This window comes from Oryx dammah, unplaced genomic scaffold (genome assembly GCF_014754425.2).
Source record: "Oryx dammah isolate SB20612 unplaced genomic scaffold, SCBI_Odam_1.1 HiC_scaffold_1, whole genome shotgun sequence".
Taxonomy (NCBI): Eukaryota; Metazoa; Chordata; class Mammalia; order Artiodactyla; family Bovidae; genus Oryx; species Oryx dammah.
In genome coordinates this window covers 82,667,628-82,689,694 of record NW_024070185.1, presented here as the reverse complement: position 1 = coordinate 82,689,694, position 22,067 = coordinate 82,667,628, and the positions used below count along the sequence as shown (strand labels likewise).

Here is a 22,067-nt window from a genome sequence, read left to right as displayed (position 1 = left end):
AAGACTAAGCATTTTTTCTTGTGCTTATTGCCCATTTGTATTTTTCTTTGGAGAAATGTCTATTCAGATCCTTTGCTCACTTTTTAATTGTGTTGTCTCATTGTTGAGTTGTAAGAATTCTGTCCATTGTGGATAGTAGGCCCTTATTAGATATATGATTGACAAATATATGAAGTTTCTGTCAGAGTCCTTTTCAGTTTTTTGATCATGTTCTTTGTTACAAAATATTTGCAATTCAAATGTTTTATTTGTATTTGACATACAATATTATGTTAGTTTTAAGTATACTGCATAGTGAGCTTCCCAGGTAGCTCAGCAGTAAAGAATCCACCTGCCAATGCCGGAGATGTAGGAGATGCGAGTTTCATCCCTGGGTTGGGAAGATCTCCTGGAGTAGGAAATGAGAAAGTTTTTAACTTTGATCAGGTCCAGTTTATCTGTTGGTTGTTGTTCATGCTTTTCGTGTCATATTTAAGAATTCATTGCTAAATCAAAGGTCATGGTTATTTTTCTGTTTCTTCAAAGAGTTTAGCTCTTAAATTTTGTTCTTAGATACATTTTGAGTTAATTTTATATATGATTTGTGGTAGGGATCTACCTTCATTCTTGGTATGTGGATATTCAGTTATGTCAGCACCATTTGTTGACAGACTAATTTTTTTTCCCCTAAATGTATGGGTTTATTTCTGGATGTTCATTTGTGTGCCATTGATATCTATATCTATCTATATCTATACTTATGCTTGTACGTCCCTTGATTACTGTTGCTTTTTAATAAGTTTTGAAATTGCTCTTTTCCAATATTGTTTTGGCTGTTTGGAGTCCCTTGTAATTCCATTGTGAATTTTAGAATCAGCTTGCCAAGTTCTACAAAGAAACCAGCTGTGATTGTGATGGGGATTGTGGTGAGTCTGCAGTTCGCTTGCATTGTATGTATGGCGATCTTCACAAAAGTAAGTCTTCCAGCTTGTTAACACGGGATGCTGTTCCATTTATTTAGATCTTTGTTTTTATTTCAACAGTCTTTTCAGAGATACATTTTGTAGTTTATTAAGATTATTCCTGAATGTTTTCTTTTTGATGCTGTTGTAAATGAAGTTGTTTGTTTTTTTGTATTGATTTTGTAGCTTACAACCTTGCCAAATTCATTAGGTTTTAAATAAGTTGTTTTTAGTGAATTCCTTAGGATTTTCTCTATGTAAGATCCTTTAGAGATAGTTTTTCTACTTTCTTTCCAATTTGGTGGCCTTTTACGTCTTTTTCCTGGATAATAGCACTTGGCTAGAAGTTTTAGTGCAGTGTTAAATGGAAGAACAGACATCCTTGTCTGATTTGTTCCTGGTTTTGGGGATAATGTTCAGTCTTTCATCATTACGTATAATGTTAACTTTGGGCTTTTTATATATTGATCAGGTTGGAGAAGTTCCCTTATTAATTTGTTGAATGATTTTATCATGAAAGGACGTTGTATTTTGTCAAATGTTTCTTCTGCATCAGTTGTTATTTATTATGATTTTATCATGTGGTTTTTGTTTTTTATTCTATAGATATGACATATTCATTTTTGGACATTAAAACCAACCTTGCATTCCTGGGATAAACCCCACTTGGTCATGGCATATAAGTCTTCTTGTGTATTGCTGGATTCAATTTGCTATTATTTTGTTGAGGCTTTTTGTGTTCATACTCATAAGAGGTATGGATCTGTAATACTGGCCTTGTCGAATGAATTGGGAAGTAGTTTTTCAGCCTGTTTTTTTCTGGGTGTTGGGGGGATTTGAGAAGGATTGATGGTAATTCTTTATTTGATGGAATTCACCAGTGAAGCCATCTGGGTCTGGGCTTTTGTCAGTAATGTTTTGATACCCAGTTGAGTCTCTTTACTTCTTATAGGTATAATTTTGCTATCTATTTCTTCTTGAGTCAGTTTTGTTATTTCATATCTTTTAAGGAATTTTTCCATTTTGTCTAAGTTGTCTAATTTATTGGCATATAGTTTACAGTTTTCCTCTTGAAGTATATCCTTTAGAAGTTACATTAGTGGATATCTTTTGGTAAATTATCTTTGTATCTGTTTATCTGGATATACAGTATTTATATTTTGTCATAGTTTTAAAAGGTAATTTTTTCTGGGTGTAAAGAAAGGCTTGATTGTTTTTCTCTTAGCATTTAATCATTTTTTGCAACATTATCTGACTGTGGATGTTGCTGCCAAGATGTTTTCTGTTTGTCTAACTGCCCTTTCTCAGGAGGTGATTTTTTCCCTCTATAGTTGCTTTTAAAGTCTTTCCGTGGTGGATTCATGTCAATGTATGGCAAAACCAATACAGAATTGTAAAGTAAAAAAAAAAAAAAAAGTCTATTTATTTAATTTGGCATTTTAGTGCAGTGTGATTCAGCGTGGTGTACTTTTAATTTATTTTGCTTGGTTTGTGTGGTGCTTTCTCTATTTGTGGATATGTCTTTTATTAGATCCGGGAAATTCTCAGCCATTTTCTCATCAGATATTCTCTCTTCTCCATCCTGTTCTTTTCTTCCTAGACTCTATATATAGCAGACCTCATTTTATCATTTTCTTTAGTTCTGCCTTCCAGTTCACTGATTTTGTCTTCACCTTTGTCTAATCTGTTCATTTATTTGATCATTGAGTTTTCCATTTCAGTAATTATACTTTTAATTTCTGAGTTCTGTTTGGTTGATTTTCACATCTGCTTGGTATTTTTGATAGTTCCTTGTTCCTTGCCTGTTTTTAAACTCCATCTTTTATGTCTTTAAATAATTTATGAATAGATATTTTATATTCTGTATCTTAAAAGATACAATAAAACCTTGGAGGTTAAAACAAATAATCTCATGTTATTTTGGCCGGCTCATCCATGCTGCTTGGGTTTTCAAAGTTGTATGATCATGAGCTCATGTTTGTTTGACCTTAATCTGTGAGAATCCTGGGGACCTAAATAGGGAATGCTTTTCTCCAGAGAAAATATGGATCTTTGGCTTAAGGGAGAAGTCTCAGGTTTAGATGCTGTACTCTATGGCTTATTCCTAGAAACCATGCCTACACTGATGTTGCCTACAGGGCAGCTCAGCCTTCTCTATTGCTCTTTGCTCAAACCTCTAGTTTCAACTCTCTTGGGAGTGACAGAGAGAAGAGGGGATTGGGTTGAGGATTTCCCTTACCTTCTGCAAGCCTAGCAGTGCATTAACAGTGTTAATAGGGATACCATTGTTTTGTCGGAGGGGCCTTCGAAGTTCTCCGTACTCCCCAAAGTGTTGTTCTTATTAGTATGGTCATATAACCTAATTGTAATTTTTTTGAGTGTTATCTTTAATTTGTTAGTAGTAAAAATAATGTTTACATTTTTGTACTTTAAACCTTGTGCACTTAATCTTATCTGCCAGTGAGATTTTTAGAAGTTAAAATGCTAGATTTATTTTTGATAGATCCTGTCATGTTGTCCTCCTGAAAAAGACTTTGCCAATTTATGTTCCTTCTTGTAATAGTCGAGGGCCCTGTTTTCCACATGCCCTCAAAAATAATTTATATTTTTAGTATTTAAAATTTTAATTTTCTAAGCTTTTTATTCATTAACCACTTGTATTGTGGAATACAGCAACATATAAAACTGCACAGCAAAAGATGTACAGCTCAATTATTTGTCATAAAGAAGACTCTTGGAGAACTACCAGTTAGGTTTGAATATAGAATACTGGCAGCTAATCAGAATCCCTGTTGGTTTCCTGTAAGTTATTTCTCTTGCATTTTTCCCTCAAGTTAACTATTGTATTGGCTTCTATACCTATGTTTTAGTTTATGTGTTTGAACTTCATAATTACAGAATCAAGTATATCTCTTTTTTTTGAAGTTCTATATGACATGTATGAAATTTACTAATATTATTGCATTCATTTCCATATTTGCATTGTTTTATAGTGATGTATTTAAATGGATATGCTACAGTTTACTCATTCTGTGGTGGAGAGATATTTGAGTTGCTCCCAGTTTGACTGTTACAAATAAAGGTTTTGCAAAACATTCTTGTACAGATCTCTTAGTGAACATGTACATATATTTCTCTTGGGTATATTCCTAGGAGTGCATCAGCTTTAGCAGATATTGTGAAACAGCTTATATTCCCTACAACTGGCTAAGGTAGTTTGACAGGCTAGGGTAGTTCCTGTGGTCCCATACCCTCTCTGCCACTTGTTTGTGGGTCTTTTTAATTTTAGTCATTCTGGTGAATGGGTAATAGTGGTTGGTAATAGTGGTTTATTGGGCAATGAGATTCAGCACCTTTTCATATGCTTATTGGTCTTTTTATTTCTTTTTCAATGAGGCACCTACTTAAGTCTCTTCCTCAGGTTTTTTTTTTTTTTTGGTAGGGTTGTCTTTTTCTTACTGGTTTGAGGGAATTCTTTATGTGTTCTAGAAAGAAGTCAAGAAGTCCACTGTCAGATATATGTGTTACAAATATCTTCTTCCCCTAGCCATTTTACTCTCTTAATGAAGTCAGTCCCTTTCAGAAGGGAAGGTCATAATTTTAAGATTAATTTGTATCTTTTTCTTTCTTTAGTAGTCTTTCTCTGTGTTTTATCTACCTTAAGGTCCTACAGATATTTGAGAAACCTTGTATTTGGTAGACACCTTTTGTAGTTGATTTTTGATGTGGCATGTGCAGGTATTTGGTAGATACCTTTTGCAGTTGATTTTTGGTGTGGCATGAGGTAAGGTTTTATTTTCATATGAAATTGTCCTAGAGTCATAGGAATTGTCCTGATCACTACAGAGTCACAATAAATCTTGATACCCAATAGGGTAAATTCTTCTATACTTTCTTCAATAATGTCTTTCCTTTAATTAATGCCTGGCTCTTCTTGACCTTTTGCTTATCTATATAAATTTTAGAATCAACTTGTTCAAAAAAGAAACATTTCCCACAGATATAGAGAACAAATGAGTAGTTACCTGGGGGGAGAGAGATGAGGGATGGGCAAGGTAGGGGTGGGGATTAAGAGGTACAGACTACTATGTATAAAATAAGTTACAAGGATATATTGTACAACACAGGTTATTTAGCGGATAATTAATAATAGCTATAAAAATAGCCATAAATGGAGTATAATTTTTTTTAATTTAATTGGAGGATAATTACTTTACAGTATTTTGATGGTTTTTGCCATACATCAACATGAGTCGGCCATAGGCATACTATCTTCCCTAGTGACTGTATCAATTTACATTCCCATCTGCAGTTCAGTAGGGTTTCCTTTTCTCCACATCCTCTCCAGCATTTATGCTTTGCAGACTTTTTGATGGCGGCCATTCTGACCAGTGTGAGATGTAGTTTTGATTCGCATTTCTCTAATAATGACTGATGTTAAGCATCTTTTCATGCGTTTATTAGCCATTTGTATGTCTTCTTTGGAGAAATGTCTGTTTAGGTCTTTTGCCCACTTTTTCATTAGGTTGTTTCTTTTTCTGGTATTGAGCTGCATGAACTGCTTGTATACTTGGAAGATCAATTATTTGTCAGTTGTTTGTGACTCACTAGGTTGTATACCTGAAATTTACATCAGCTTACATTGTATATCAACTGTACCTCAAAAAAAAAAAAAAAAGTCAACTTGTTCAGTTCTATAAGGGAAAGCAACAACAAACCTGTTGGGATTTTGATTGATTTGGCACTAAAATGATGCAAAGAGTTGATACAAGATTGAGTTCCCAACATGGGCATTTTCTTTTTAATAGGTATTATTTAAAATCTGATAAAAACATTTTATAGTTTTTTTAAGAGAGATCATATATTTTACTAGATATATTTCTAGATATTTGATGGTTTTAGATATAGATTGTATCTTACTATTTCACTTTAAGTGTTTACTGTGGATATATAGATATGCAATTTATTTTTCTACCTTGAGGTGTTCTTTATCTCTCAGACTTGTTGAAGCCACTAATTCTAACTACATAAAATATTGTTTGTGAATTTGATTTTTTTCCCCTTTCTGATATGTATACGTTTTCCTTATTTATTTTGTTTTGCCTAACTGCATGTAGTTAATTTCTGATAGTGGAAATTCTAGTTTTGTTCCCAATCTTAAAGGGAAAGCATTTACCATTAAATTGTTTACTGTAGGCTTTTTTGATGTTGTTTGGTTTATTTAAAAAAAAATAATGTTATTTATTTATTTTACTTCTGGCTGTGCTGTGTCTTTGTTGCTGCACAGGCTTTCTCTAGTTGCAGCAAGCAGGGGTTACTTTTTGTTGACACGCATGGGTTTCTCATCTGCTTGTTGCTGAGCATGGGCTCCAGGGTGCATGGGCTTCAGCAGCTGCAGCACATGGGCTTAGTAGTTTTGGTTGCCAGGCCCTGGAGCACAGGTTCAATAAGAGCTGTGGTGCATGGGCTTAACTGCCCTGCACCATGTCAGATCTGCCTGGATCAGGGATCATACCTATGTCTCCTGCATTGGCATGAAGATTCTTTTATCACTGAAATACCAGGGAAGCCCTGATTTACTTTAAAATAAATAACCTTTATCAAATTGAGGAAGTTCCCTTCTATTCCTGATTTGTTAGGAGATTTTTTAGGAGTGGGTGTTGAGTTATTCAATGCCTTTTCTATTTCTATTGAGAAGACCATGTGACTTTTCTATTTTCTGTTAATGTGGTTACAGGTATACCTCAGAGATATTGTGGGTTTGGTTCCAGACCACTACAGTAAAGCAAATATCTTAATAAAGTGAGTTATATGAATTTCTTGGCTTTCTAGTACATATTAAAGTTATGTTTATATTATATCATACTCTATTAACTGCACAATAGCATTATGTCTAAAGAACATAATTAATTAAAAAATACATTATTGCTAAAAAATGTTGATCATTCCCTAAGCCTATAGCAGGTAATCTTTTTGTTGGTGGAGGGCCTTGCCTCTGTGTTCATGGCTAATTACTGATCAGGGTAGTGGGTGCTGGAGGTTTGGGGTAGCTGTGGCAGTTTCTTAAAATAAGATAACAATGAAGTTTGATGCATTGGTTGATTCTTTCTTTCATGAATGATTTATCTGAAGCATGAAATGCTCTTTGAAAGCACTTTACCACAGTAGAACTTCTTTCAAAACTTGGAGTCAGTCCTCTCAAACTCTGCCACTGCTTTACCAACTAGATTTATGTCATAGTCTAAATATTCTCTTGTTTCAGCAATCTTTACTGCATCTTTACTTGTAGATTCTGTCTCAAGAAGACAGTTTCTTTCTGCTCATCCATAAGAAACAAATCCTTATCCAGTAAAATTTTATCATAAAAATAAAATTTTTATGATGTGCAGTGCAGTCACATCTTGAGGCTTCATTTCTAATTCTAGATCTCTTGCTGTTTCTACCACATCGACAGTTACTTCTTCCACTGAAGTCTTGAACTCTCAAAGACATCCATGAGGGCTGGAATCAGCTTCTTCTAAACTGTTATTGTTGATCTTTTCACTTTGTCTCATTAATCATGAATGTTCTTAATGGTATCTAGAATGGGGAATCCTTTCCAGAAGGTTTTCAGTTGACTGCCCAGATCCATCAGAAGAATTCACTATCTGTAGCAGCTACAGCCTTACAAAATGTAACTGGTAAGACTTAAAAGCTGAGATCACTCCTTGATTCGTGGGCTATGGAATGGATGTTGTATTCAGTTCAGTTCAGTTGCTCAGTTGTGTCCGACTCTCTGCGACCCCATGAATCGCACCATGCCAGGCCTCCCTGTCCATCACCAACTCCCAGAGTTCACCCAAACTCTTGTGCATCGAGTTGATGATGCCATCCAGCCATCTCATCCTCTGTTGTCCCCTTCTCCTCCTGCCCCCAATCCCTCCCAGCATCAGTCTTTTCCAATGAGTCAGCTCTTTGCATGAGGTGGCCAAAGTATTGGAGTTTCAGCCTCAGCATCAGTCCTTCCAATGAACAACCAGGACTGGTCTCCTTTAGGATGGACTGGTTGGATCTCCTCGCAGTCCAAGGGACTCTCAAGAGTCTTCTCCAACACCACAGTTCAAAAGCATCAGTTCTTCTTCGGTGCTCAGCTTTCTTCACAGGCCAACTCTCACATCCATACATGATCACTGGAAAAATCATAACCTTGACTAGACGGACCTTTGTTGGCGTAGTAATATCTCTGCTTTTTAATATGCTATCTAGGTTGGTCATAACTTTTCTTCCAAGGAGTAAGCGTCTTTTAATTTCATGGCTGCAGTTGCCATCTGCAGTGATTTTGGAGCCCAAAAAAAGCCTCTTGATTAAAGTGAAAGAGGAGAGTGAAAAAGTTGGTTTAAAGCTCAACATTCAGAAAACTAAGATCATGGCATCTGGGCCCATCACTTCATGGGAAATAGATGGGGAAACAGTGGATGTTTTGTTAGCTGGCATGAAAACATTGTAATCTCATTGTACATCTCCCATCAGAGCTCTTGGATGTCAGTGAGCAGTAATTTTGAAAGGAATCTTTTTTTTCTAAGCAGAAAAATAGTCCCCAACAGTAGGCTTAAAATATTTAGTAAACTATGTTGTAAACAGATGTGCTGTCATCCAGGCTTTGTTGTTCCATTTATAGAGCAAAGGCAGATTAGATGGAGCATAATTCTCAAGGGCCCTAGGAATTTTGGAATGGTAGACTGGCTTCAATTTAAAGTCACCAGTGGCATTAGCGCCTAACAAGAGTCAATCTGTCCTTTGAAGCCAGACGTGGACTTCTCTCTAGCTATTAAAGTCCTAGATGGTATTTTCTTCTGATATGTCTGTTTCATCCACAATGAAAACCTGTTGTTTACTGTAGCCTAACTTTCATGGATTATCTTAGCTATATATTTTGGATAACTAGCTGCAGCTTCTACATCAGCCCTTACTGCTTCATCTTTCACTTTTATGTTATAGAGATGGCTTCTTTCCTTACACCTCATGAACTAATCTCTGGTAGCTTCAAATTTTTCTTGCAGCTTCCTTACCTCTCTCATCCTTAATAGAACTGAAAAGAGTTATGATCTTGCTCTGGCTTAGACTTTGGTTTAAGGAAATGTTGTAATTGATTTGGGCTTCCCAGGTGGCACTAGTGGTAAAGATCCTGCCTACTAATGCAGGAGACATAAGAGATGCAGGTTTGATCTCTGGGTTGGGAAGATCTCCTAGAGAAGGAAATGGCAACCCGCTTCAGTATTCTTGTCTGGAGAACTCCATGGACGGAGGAGCCTAGCAGGGTGCAGTCATGGCAGAGTTGGACATGACTGAGCGACTAATGCTTTCGTGCTTTGTGATTGGTTTGATCTTCTATCTAGACCACTAAAACTTTATATCAGCAATAAGTTGTTTTGTTAGCATTTGTGTGTTCACTGGAGCAATACATTTAATTTCCTTCAAGACCATTTCCTATGCTTTCACAACTTGGGTGTTTGTTACAAGAGGCCTAGCTTTTAGCCTCTCACAGCTTTCAACATGCCTTCCTCACTAAGCTTGATTATTTCCAGCCTTTGATTTAAAAGTAAGAGACCTGTGACTCTTCCTATCACTTGAACACTTAGAAGCCATTTGTAGGGTTATTAATTGGCCTAATTTGGCCTAAGGGAATGGGGAGCCTGAGGAAGACAGAGAGATGGAGGGATGGCCAGTTGGTATTTAGTCAGAACACACATTTGTTGATTGTCATATTATGTGGTTCCAGTTCCTGGTGCTCCAAAACAATTATAACAACATCAAAGGTCACTAATTACAGATCATTATAACAAATATAATGAAGTTTGAAATAGCGTGAGAATTACCAACAAGTAACACAGAGACATGAAGTGAACAAATGCTATTGGCAAAATGGTGCCAATGGACTTGCTTGATGCAGGGTTGCCACAAACCAATTTGTGAAAAAACACACCTGTGCCATGCATCCTGCCCCTCAGGCTTGCTCACTGGCTCCCAGCTCCTCCCGGCCCTTTCCCGGCTCCCTCTGGCTCCAGCTCTGGTGCAGTGCCAGCGGTGGAGATCAAGCCCTGAACCTTTGAAGTGGGAACACTGACTCCAAGATCCTAGGCTACCAGAGAACTGACCCTGGGGAGTATCACAAAGGAAAGCACTTGAATACAAGACCCAGTATCACTTGCCACCAGTAGCACCCTGTGCAGGATGCCTCATCTAAAAACAAACAAAACAAAAATACAGACCCAGTCATTAGCAGACAGGATTACCATCTAACTCAGCCTTCATCAGAGGAAAAAAAAACTCAGCACAAATCTCACCCTATACAAAGCTTACAACAAACCACTGGACCAACCTTAGAAGGGCAGAAACCAAAAGGAAGAAAGAATTCAACCTTGAAGCCTGAAAAAAGGAGACCTCAAACACAGTAAGTTAAAAAAAAATAATAAAAAGGCAGAGAAATACTACACAAATGAAGAGACAAACTAGAAACACAGAGAGGAATAAATGAAGAGGAAATAAACAAACTACCTGAAAAAGAATTCAGAATAATGATAGTAAAGATGAGCAAAAACCTTGAAAACAAAATGGAGAAAATGCAAGAATCAATTAACAAAGACCTAGAAGAATTAAAGAATAAACATACAAACAACACAAGTACTGAAATGAAAAATACTCTAGAAGGAATCAATAGCAGAATATCTGAAGCAGAAGAATGAATCAGTGAGCTGGAAGATAAAATGGTGGAAATAACTTCTGAAGAGCAGAATAAAGTAAAAAAAGAATGAAAAGAACTGAGGATAGTCTCAGAGACCTCTGGGACAATATCAAATGCACCAACATTCGAATTATAGGGGTCCCAGAAGAAGAAAAGAAAAAGAAAGGCTATGAGAAAATTTTTGAAGAGATTATAGTTGAAAATTACCCCAACATGGAAAAGGAAAGTCAATCAAGTCCAGGTGGCCCAAAGAGTCCCATTCAGGATAAACCGAAGGAGAAACATGCCAAGACACATACTAATCAAACTAACAAAGACTAAACACAAAGAATATTAAAAGCAGCAAGGGACAAGTGACAAGTAATAATCAAGGGAAACCCCATAGTCTCCGGTTCTCTGAAGTTCTTAATTTTGTTTTTCTTTGAGCTGAGCAGCATGTGTGTGTGGTACCTCTGATACCTGGAGTCCATGATACCTGATACCTCTTTCTACCATTGTGGGTTTTGGGGGGGTTCATTTGTGGGGGTTTTTTGTTGTTGTTTTTTTTTTGCTGGTTTTCTCTCATGGCATCTTTTTGTGCCTGGGTACTTTTGCTTGTGTGTTAGAAACTGTATTTGTATAATTAGTTTAGAGATAATCTGAGGCCTAGGATGTTATCTTCTAGAGAGAATTTTAGGTTTGCTTCTGTCAAGGACCTGGGAAGCATTAGCAAGCTGGGGCCATCTTAATCCAGCTTTGGTGACTATTCTCTTTGAAGCAGAGTTGCAGTTCCTGATAAGGCCTGTTGACTTCTGGCTCACCCTGTCTAAAGCTGCAACATTTGGATACTAACCCAGAGCAGGGATTCATCATGGTTCCTGTCCCACAGCCTTGAAGGTTAAAGTGTCTCTTGGCTGGCCTTCCAGAATTGTCTTCCACTCCCTAGGCAGAAAAGGTCTCTGTCCTCCCCCTGGTTAAGCAGTTCTCCCTGGTCTTGTGACCTCTGCCTTCAAGCAGGTGTTTTTGATATTTTGTTTAGCTTTTTCTACTTCAGCAGTTGGGTTGGCCCTGATTATACTCCAGCATTGCTTGAAGTGAAAGTCTAGCCCTTTCATATATATATAAAACACAGTTTTGTGATGAAAGCAAAGATTTTCAGTTATAATTTGCATTTCCTTGATCAGTAGTACATCTGAACATCTTATATATGTATTGGCTATTTTTTATTTTGTCAATTTCTTTGGTCCATATCATTTTTGATTAGTTTTCTTTTTACATATTGATCTAGCATTTTATGTATTAAAAAAATTTTATTGACGTATAGTTGATTTATATAGTGTTAATTTCTGCTATACAGCAAAGTGATTCAGTTATAAATGTATACAGGTTCTTTTTCATCTTTTTTTCCATTATGGCTTATTAAGGATATTGAATATAGTTCTGTGATATACATTGTTGTTTATCCATTCTTTAATAGTAGTTTGCATCTGCTAATCCCAAACTGTCAATCCATCCTTCCCCTAACCCCCACTTCTTTAGCAACAGCAAGTCTCTTCAGTATATCTGTGAATCTGTTTCTGTTTTATAGATAAATTTGTGTCATACTTTAGACTCCATGTGTTAAGTAATAAGCCATATGGTATTTGTCTCTTTCTGATCTACTTGACTTAGTATGATAATCTCTAGTTGCATCCATGTTGCTGCAAATGGAATTATTTCATTCATTCTTTTTTTTTTATGACCGAGGAGTGTTCCACTGTATATATGTACCACATCTTTATCCATTCATCTGTCAATGGACTTTCAGGTTGTTTCCATATCTTAGGTACTGTGAATAGTTCAGTTCAGTTCAGTCACTCAGTCGTGTCCAACTCTTTGCAACCCCATGAATCGCAGTACGCCAGGACTCCCTGTCCATCACCATCTCCCGGAGTTCACTCAGACTCATGTCCATTGAGTCAGTGACGCCATCCAGCCATCTCATCCTCGGTCGTCCCCCTCTCCTCCTGCCCCCAATCCCTCCCAGCATCAGAGTCTTTTCCAATGAGTCAGCTCTTTGCATGAAGTGGCCAAAGTACTGGAGCTTCAGCTTCAGCATCAGTCCTTCCAAAGAAATCCTAGGGTTGATCTCCTTCAGAATGGACTGGTTGGATCTCCTTGCAGTCCAAGGGACTCTCAAGAGTCTTCTCCAACACTACAGTTCAAAAGCATCAATTCTTTGGTGCTCAGCCTTCTTCACAGTCCAACTCTCAACATCCATACATGACCACAGGAAAAACCATAGCCTTGACTAGATGGATCTTAATCGCACTTTATATATTTTAAATGTATTTACTTGGCTGTGTAGGGTCTTAGTTGCAGCACAGAGGTCTTCATCATGGTTCATGGGCTCTCTACTTGTGATACGCAGGCTCCAGAGGGCACAGGCTCAGTAGCTGACCCTCAGCAAGTGGGCTTTTAGTTCCCTGACCAGGGATCAAACCTCCTGCATTGGACAGTGGATTCTTAACTACTGAACCACCAGGGAGATCTTGCATATATTCTTGATGTTGATTATTATATGCTGCAGATATTTTCTCCTATTCTTCAAGTCTTTTATATTTGGATTATAACTGTATCAAATAAAAGCTTTTTATTTTTAGGTATTCAGATGTCTTTGTCTTTCATGGCTTTTATGTTTTAAGTCTTGCAGATTAGGATGCAACATTTTATATTTTGTTAATATTTATCTGTGTAATTTTAGACTGGATTTTTGTGTATGTATATTTTGTAAAATACTTGATTTCTTATCTAAATGAATAGTAGAAGAGCTTCTTTTTCCTCCTTCTGTAAAGATTTTTGCAGGCCACACTTGGGGCCACACTTCTGTAACCCGCACTTGGGGTTCTCCCCTCTTTCCTACACATTCCTGCCTTGTGGAATGAAGCTTGAATGTTGTCTCAGGGCAGTCCTCTTGATGTGTTTCATTGAAGGAAATGACTGAAAGGAAGTTACGATTTGCCATCACACAGATGTTGAAGCTAGTGATAATGTGTAGGGCCCACTGTTTTGTAACTAGTTTATTTCTGTAAAAGTGAGAGCTGTTCAGTCTAAAAAATTCGAATGAGACGTCCCTGGTGGTGCAGTGGATAAGAATCCTCCTGCCAATGCAGAGAGCATGGGTTCGATCCTTGGTCCAGGAAGATTCCACCTGCCATGGAGCAACTAAACCCATGATCTAGTGCTCGAGACTTGCAACTACTGAGCCTACGTGCCAGTTACTAAAGCCTGCACACTCTAGGACTCACAAGCCACAACTAATGAGCCCCTGTGGTGTAACTACTGAAGTCTGTGCATTACAACTAGAGAGTAGCCTCCACTGTTTGCACCTAGAGAAAGCCCATGTGCAGCAACAAAGACCCAGGGTGATACTCACTGCTGTCAGTGTGGCTATTGCTTTTTCTTACAAGGTGGACTGTGATTTCTTGCTGAAGTCCAAGGTCTCCGGAATCAGGGTCCATACATTACCTACAGTGAGAGGTCAGAGGGCGGGACTGGCCTCTAATGAGCTCTTTGGGCCTGGGTCTTCCTAACCCACCCCTGATCTGGGACCAGTTCCCAGACCTCTCCAGTTGGGAAAGGTATGTGTGGGCATGCTGTATTTGAACTGACTTCTCCTTCCCTGCAGGTTCAGCAGTACCGGGTTGCCATGACTGCGAAGGACTGCTCCATCATGATTGTACTCTCTCCCTGTCTGCAGGATGCAAGGTGAGGCACCTTCTGCTATGTCACGTGTCCTTGGTCTAGTAAGGTTTTGTGGCGTGGCAAGAGAGATGGTGTCCTTATATTTAGAGAGGCCATTGAAGGATCATGTCTATGAACAAAGGCCAGTTTCCAAGGCCTACTTAATACAATGGGGATTATTAACTCTTGCTCTTTAGAAGTTTGTAACAAGTCAAAAAGACATTTTTGAGAATAATTTTACAAGCTTGTTCTATTAAATTCAAGATTACTACTGTTTCTAAGAAAATACCTCAAGGACTTTAGAAGCAGTTTAGATGCTGTGGTGCAAATACCTTTCTGTCAAAGAAAACCCTAAGTTTCCTTCATGGCTCAGAGGCCCAAGAAGCTGTAGGTTACTCTAGGCCTTATTTTCCTTCCTTTTTCCAGGTCCTGATGTGCCAACCTTTATAGTCATTTCAAAACCTTTAAAACAACATTTCATTGTTCTGTTTCCTCTTTGCAGCATCTCTCCCAGGACATCATTATCCAATCCTATCTCTGCCTAGGAATTCAGGATGAACCTGATAATCTTCTCTCATTGATTAGATGGCATCTTTAGCATTAATCTTCAGGGTGCCAAATCACACACATGGTTTTGTGGAATGTTCCATAATCTTCTGATGTTGTGTTCCTGGGTCAAGATGACCTTGTAACTGGCTGCCAGCCACTCGGTTTTCTGATGCTTTTGAACTAAACATTCCTAAGAGTCCTGCTTCTTGGCAGGCATAGGATTGTCCACTTTCTGATAGGAAACATGGAGGGACATTTATAGGGCATAACTGAAATATTTTTAAAAAGTTGTTTAGTTGAAATCTCTTATTATCCCCTAAGAAAATGCTCCCAGTGCTTAGCAGCAGGAATCCATTTAGATTAAACTAGTGTTGTTAGGTGAGAGAAAAGCACACAAATGTTACTATCTATCACCCTTCCTGAAGGAAGGATGTATTCAGGATACAGATGTGTGATGGGGTGGGGGCCAGGAGTCCTGACACCCTTGACCACAGCTGCTCAACAGAAATTGACATGTTGGGAGAGGAGTGAGGACGTGTGTCCAGAAACTTCTGAACCATGTGGGCACCTGTGTCATCCACAGAGTAGAGAAGCATTTTAGGTATCAGAAGACTCAGAGGCTGACCAGTAGGCTCCTCGGGAGTGGCCTGCACCATGCTCTCACCAGACTCTGTGTGATGTATTCCTTTCTTGATCCATGTCATCTTGTTGGGTGTTGGTTCTGATATGATGTGTGGTTTCCTATGAAATGTGCAGCCCTGGTGAGGGCCAGAGATGTTCACTGTCCTAGCCCAGCTGCATGAAGCCTGGGTGTCAGGCCCTGAGAGTGAGGCTCAGAAGCAAGACCTTAATTTGTATACATGTTCTGTGCTGTTCAGGAGGGAGTGGCTAAGACCCCAGCAACTGACCCAGGGATTCATTTTTCCTATAAACAGTATTTCTGAGCAGGAATTGAATGAGAGTCTAGGCATTAATTAGGTTATTAGATAGGAATGTTTTTATCTGCCTTCCCTCTCCCAGGCAGGACCTTTAGAAATTGGTATTTTGTTTATTTGTTTTTAATAATGTCTAAATCTAGAATAGTATGCATAGAGAAACCAGAACTCCTTAATACTTCTCTCTTGGGCTAAACCGAGCTCATGTAATGTATTTATTTAACCAGTCATTTGGATGCATACTGAGAGCACTTTGAGAGCTAAGTGGTATATACAGAAATGTTAGTACAAAATTCAGAACTAGCCTGAAAGTGTTTTGGTTGTTGCTGTTGTTCTAAGTCACGTCCGACACTTGGTGACCCTATGGACTGCAGCACACCAGGCTTCCCAGTCCTTCACTATCTCCTGGAATTTGCTCAAATTCATGTCCATTGAGTCGGTGATGCTATCCAGCCATCTCATCCTGTCGTCCCCTTCTTCTGCCCTCATCAGGGTTTTTTCCCAGTGAGTCAGCTCTTCGCATCAAGTGTTTTTAAGTACAAATAATTGTTTATGTTTTGTTATAAGCATACAACTATTCCAGTATTTAGAAAAACCACAAAGCAAAACCCTAAGAAACAAAATAGAAAACACTACAGGCACAATGTGAGAATAAAACATGAAACCATTTGAGAACAAAACATGAAACCCGATCTCTCTTTCCTAATGTGAAAAAGCATAGAGGAGCAAGAGTTTCTCACCAGACATGGGAAAAAATACGTAAAGAGAAGTCTGTTCTCAACATTTTATGCATTTGGCTGTTGTATGGCTAGATCTACTTTCTTTTTCTTAGGTTTTGTAATACTTGGCTCATGATAAGTAACATTTTTAGCATTTGTTTATACTACTGGGATATGGGGAATATCAATTGCATAGTCTACTTAATTGCTTTTCCATCTTTCTGCACTTTAACTCTTTCTTATCTGGTGTGCTGGTAGGTATCACAGTAGGTGCCTCTCTTGCAGAAGCTTCAAGCATGAGGCATACAGCTGGCACAGATAGAGATGGAATGCATCTAGATGCACAGAATGGGTGCTCTTTGTGAGTTGCATTGAGAGGATTTGGGAGGTTTGTGTATTCTGAAATTGCTCTTTTGCTTCCAGCTCCGATCAAAGGCCTGTTGTCCTTTCATCAAGATCTAGGTTTGCCTTCTCTGTGTCTGTGCTGGACCTTGACCTCAAGCCCTACGAGAGCATTCCTCATCAGTATAAACTGGACGGCAAGATAGTCAACTACTATTTAAAGACCGTACATGCCAAAGATGCCACCGTGATGTCGACAAGGTTTAAGGAAAGCGAAGATTGCACGTTAGTTCTCCATAAGGTCTAACCTTTTTCTTGTAGTGGCTTTGAAACTTGAACACAGAATGTGAAGGTTGAATGATAGAGCTATTTTCTGTTGTGTTGGGTGACTTCTGGCTGTGAATGTTTTTGCTTTTCAACCCCTGTTCAGGTGGGACTGCCTCTGGGAGACATGGAATACCCTTAGAGACGGCTTCCAGGACAAGGAATGTTGGACGTTGAGCCCAGCAGTGTGCTGTCTCCCTGGAGGCCCCTGGGCAGTTCTCCCTTTCCACCCACGGTTCACATCTAATCTCTAAAAAGCCTTATAAGACCCAAGGTTTGGATCTCCTACCACCAGAATCCTAACATAGAAAACTTGAATTGTCACATACACCTTACAGTTTGGACTTTGAAGAAAACACAGATACTACTGGAATGTTCCCAGCTGAGTTACCTGGTCACTCTTCCAACACAAGCCGTGTGTCAGCGCAGCTTTAGTAGTTCCCTGCTGTGGAGAGCGCTAAGTTGCTGATGTGGGCGTCAGTTCTGAGCAGCGGACTCACAGTCCGTGTGGAGGTGCCGTACCCACTGCTCTGCTCAGGGTCAGCAGGGAGCGTGGGACTCAGGGCAGGGGTAGACACCACTCATGCGAGCACTGACTTTCTATTTTGTGTTGAATGATTTTATCTTTAACTTTAGGGGAAACAAGGTATACTTTCCCACCTGAAATTGCTGCTGTGGAAGCTGAAAGCAGAGCTGTAACTCTGAGCTGCTATGCCCAGGGTGGGTGTCATGGGGTGCCTGTGCATCTGCCAGTTCTGTGTTCTGACATTTTTGGATGTTTGGGAAACCTCAGCTGCTTCTGCCAGGGCCAGCATCCTGATTCGGGTTTCACTAAGATGTGTGGTGTTGGTGGCCTTGAGTAATTCTGGACCGCCTCCCCATTGGGGCTGTCCAAGGCCCTGCTTCTGCATGATGAGCGACTCCTGGCTGGCACCAAGAGGGTTCTTGTTGGGGTCACCAAAAGTGTGCCCAGCTGCTATGAAAACTATTGGGAAACTTGGCTTCAGTTTTTTATTCTATGGTAGGTTGTATAGATTATTTATATCATCATTTTGAGGGACTAATGAAGGCTTATTGTAATATAATAGTGAAACCATGAGATTGTATGAAAATACTACACAAAAAATAAGAATATTTTGCTGATTATAATTTTTGTGGGGAATTTTGTGATAAATTGAGAATTATGCTTATTTGAATCAAGCCAGCTCTTCTAGAATTTATTCTTCAGTCCTGTCCTATCATTTACTTCTTACTTCTTCACTCAGAGGTTCCAAAAGATACTCAAATAACACATGCCTCTCATTCATGTGGGATGCTGGGGTACAGGGCTTTGGAGATTCCACACATAGGGGTGTGCATGGAGCCCTGTTCTCATGGTCAAGCTGCAGGCTCCAGAGTGCATGGAAGTAGGTAGTTGCCAGAGTTGTTTTGGCCTGAGGTTGTTCCTTGTTGCTGGCCTGGGGTGAGGATGGTCTTGCCCAGCACCAGGGTATGCAGGGGACCCTGAATCTCTTGTGTGTGGAGCTCTGAAGCCCCAGCCCCTCAAGGAGGTAGGCTGGGCAGCCTCCTGTTGCCTATTCTGACTGGAGTGAATGGTCTGAAAACAATCACCCTCTATTTGGGGGAAAAAAATTAAACATCAGTATCTCCTGCTAGAGGGTTTTGACTCAACCCTTTGCACTTCTCACACTCCACCTCAGCCCCTTCCCTGAGGCTTTCATTTGATGGAAACAGTGTTTTCACCCATTCTACTTTAAACTGGCGACTCAGGTCAGTGCAGCACTTAGGACTCTGGGGGACTTTCATGAAAACACTGTTTCTTCTGTGCAGAGGGGCTGGGTGGCTAAGGCCCTGTATGAAGGGACCATGCCCTGTTTGCTGTCTTACTGCATTTGTGAATGTTAACCGCTCTACTTTTTTGTGAAAGACCATGAAGAGTGAATGTCAGAGGACTTGCTGCTGAGAGGTGCTGTGAAAGCCTCCAGTGCTGCTTCTAGGGCCAGGAGGTGAGGAGGGTGGTGTGGCTCCCCTGGGTGTCTGAGGAATGTAAAAGAATGGGGCTGCAGTGGTAAGCCCTCCAGGAGTCCCTCAGTGGTGGATGGTAGGAGGAGGGCCAACCGTTGAGATGGGCTGGTGCCGCCTCTGCCCTTAGATTCACACCAAGGTAGGGGCACGGTGCCTCCCCATATCCCAGGATGGATAGCCACTTCTGTACTTTCTTGGATGTTGAGTTTACTTTTAAAAATACACTATATGTGTCACTTGTTTGGTATTGTGAATTTAAATAACTGTATTTATTTTTCATGTCCTGACAACTGATATATAATGTGCCATAATTGCATAAACATGTTCTAAAGGTAAGGTTTCTAAGTGGAAAAGAGCAAATGTTTATATTCAATAAAATCACACACCTCCAGGTGCAGCATCTTACTCCTATGTGTAGTTGTTCACTGTTTGGGAATTAGCTGCTTTCCTCTGTACTAAGTGATTTAATCAGGCTTTCTAGAGTGGCTTCAATGCCCAGCACGCCCAGTAGGGTTCGGAAGCTGAGAGGAGCAGTTTCTATGACTCCATTCTTGTCCAGTTCCAGGGCTGTAAAGAAAACAAATCGGGTAAGACACTTCACCAAGACACTTCCTTCATTCTCAACTGGCTGCACTGAAGGGAAGCCAGGATGACTGGATTGCCTTGACCCAAGCCCCTCCCCATGTTCCTGAGGCAGAGACATCAGGCTATAGTCTGGGAGGGCCTTACGGGGCAACCCTACTTCCATGTGCTTTTTGAGTGATTATGGACAAAAAAATATTTTGAAAACCTATTTTTAAAGTGCATCAGTGAGATTTTTTACTTTTGATTCTTGCCATATAAAACCAGATGAAATGAGTAGGTGTCTGTGTTGAACACAGTGAGAAATCACCAGAACATCCCTACCTCGCAACGGCACTTCGGTGAGAAGATCCAGCTTTGGCAAAACCTTCCCTTCTTCATCTATTTGTATCCTCCAAACAATGACTAGTTCAAACCTGAAAGAGGTAAGATGCATTGCTGAGTGCTTTTAAAATCAGACTAAACTGTATGCAGCATTTGACTCTCTCTTTAGAGGAGAGGATGCCTACATGGGCAGGAATGCTGCTGTCTGCCTCATCACTCTTGGAGTTGCTGCCCTTCCCCAAGGCTGTGCTCAGATTCCCTTCATCTTAAAGACCCACAAGTGAAGAGGGAGTATGGCCAGTTAAACATGAGAAGATATTCAACATCATTAACATACAGGAAAACGACCATAGTGAGATACTGTTTTGTGCCCACTACATGTTAGTTGACCATACAAGTGAAGTACAGGATATCCAGCAACGAGAACTTAAAAGATTACTGGTGGGAAATATGAATTGATAAACTACTTTAAAAGGAATTTGGCAGTGATAGCTGAATCTGCCCTATGACCTAGGAATTTCATTTCTAAGTATATGCTCAAGAGAAGCCTGTGTACTTGTGTGCCCAAGGACATAAACAGGAAATGTTAAAAATAGTGGAAGATAATGATAACCCAAAGAATTGAAGAATGCAGAGATACATATATTCACCTCATGGAGTGTAAGCAGTGAAAATGAATAGCTACAGCTATAGGCACCACCATAGGTGGATTTTGGAAATAATGTTGAATAACAAGGCATGTTCCAGAGGCTTACATAACTACACCATTTTAAGGCTTGGAACAAAACATCTTTAGGTGCAGGTCACAGAAGCACATCCTGCCCACATGCACATAAAGGTACCCACAGTGGGCGGAAGGAGACCTGGATGACTTCTCCCCTCACTCAGTACTTGCAGACTCGCCACCTTTCTTGAAATAAGTTGATGAAAATAGAACTCCACCCCTCTGGCCTCCCCTGCGTGGCTTCCCTTCCCTAAGGACTCCAGCAGTGAGACCGGCACCTGCTGGACTTTTCCTTATAGATCCCATTTGTGTTTTCCTTATAGATCCCCTGGTGCTCTCCTGCCATTGCTGCTATCTGTTATAGCTCCAAAGACACATCTCAAGATGTCAGCTAGGTGGTTTACATTTGTTCTCTACTAGTTGTAATCGTTTTTAACAGGAAGGAACCGTCTGGGTTGGGGAGGGACTTGGTGGGGCCTGTGCACTCACCCAGGTTGACTGGGGTTCCTAATGCCCATGCAGCTGGAGGAGGCCCCCTCTGAGAGCTGCACAGCTTCTGGGTACTTTTCCTGTGGGAAGAAGAAACAGAGAAATCTGTGGGGTGTGTCTTGCATTCTCTGAAAATCTTAATTATCAGGCGTGCCACTTTCTCATCTAGGCATCGTGGCATCCTGGCCGTGGCCACCCCTGCTCCTGGCTTCTGTGCTCATCAGGCCTGCCTGTTCTAGATCTCTACTGCCACACAGCCTCCTGGATTCCACACTAACAACCACCCATGTTAACAAGTTACACGACTCCATTCCGATTTTCTTGGCTTGTCTACCCAGGGCCCTGCAGCATTTGGCCAACATACTTCTGTCTTGTCTCGTGACCTGGACAGCTTGAGGAGGCTGGTCACACATGCTGGCCAGCTGACTCATGAAGGTGATACTGATCCTGATGACTGAAGTGAGTTGCTATATGCCAGGTTTCTCATTGTAAAGCAAATATTTTTCTTCAGAGCTTTAGCATTTGGCCCAAAAGCCTTTCAAACAGGTCCGTGGGCTTGCCACTCCAACAGTGGGTGCTTCCACCCTGTCTTCACACTTGCTGCTGAATGGCCCTGGCCTGCATACTGGTAACTGCATGCAGACGGCTCCTGCACAGCCAGCGTGGGGCTACCTGAGCTCTCCTAGTGAC

The 22,067-nt window shown here is 40.0% G+C and overlaps 2 protein-coding genes across 3 annotated transcripts in view; one reads left to right on the top strand and one right to left on the bottom strand.

Moving 5' to 3' along the window:
* Positions 1–19,655, top strand: part of IPPK (inositol-pentakisphosphate 2-kinase) — a 60,150-nt gene extending 40,495 nt beyond the window's left edge. The window contains exons 12-13 of one of the 2 annotated variants that reach the window (XM_040245796.1): positions 14,309–14,388; positions 16,991–19,655. In XM_040245796.1, coding sequence (XP_040101730.1) covers positions 14,309–14,388; positions 16,991–17,216 — 306 coding nt within the window. In that variant the 3' untranslated portion in view covers positions 17,217–19,655. Of the gene's footprint in view, positions 1–14,308; positions 14,389–14,866; positions 16,237–16,990 lie in introns of those variants that run through there. The other variant, XM_040245806.1, reaches the window with a different exon arrangement.
* Positions 16,813–22,067, bottom strand: part of LOC120867416 (centromere protein P) — a 236,777-nt gene continuing 231,522 nt past the window's right edge. The window contains exons 6-8 of the mRNA XM_040245881.1: positions 21,378–21,457; positions 20,165–20,256; positions 16,813–19,825 (exon numbers count right to left, since the gene is read on the bottom strand). Coding sequence (XP_040101815.1) covers positions 19,695–19,825; positions 20,165–20,256; positions 21,378–21,457 — 303 coding nt within the window. The 3' untranslated portion in view covers positions 16,813–19,694. The remainder of the gene's footprint in view (positions 19,826–20,164; positions 20,257–21,377; positions 21,458–22,067) is intronic.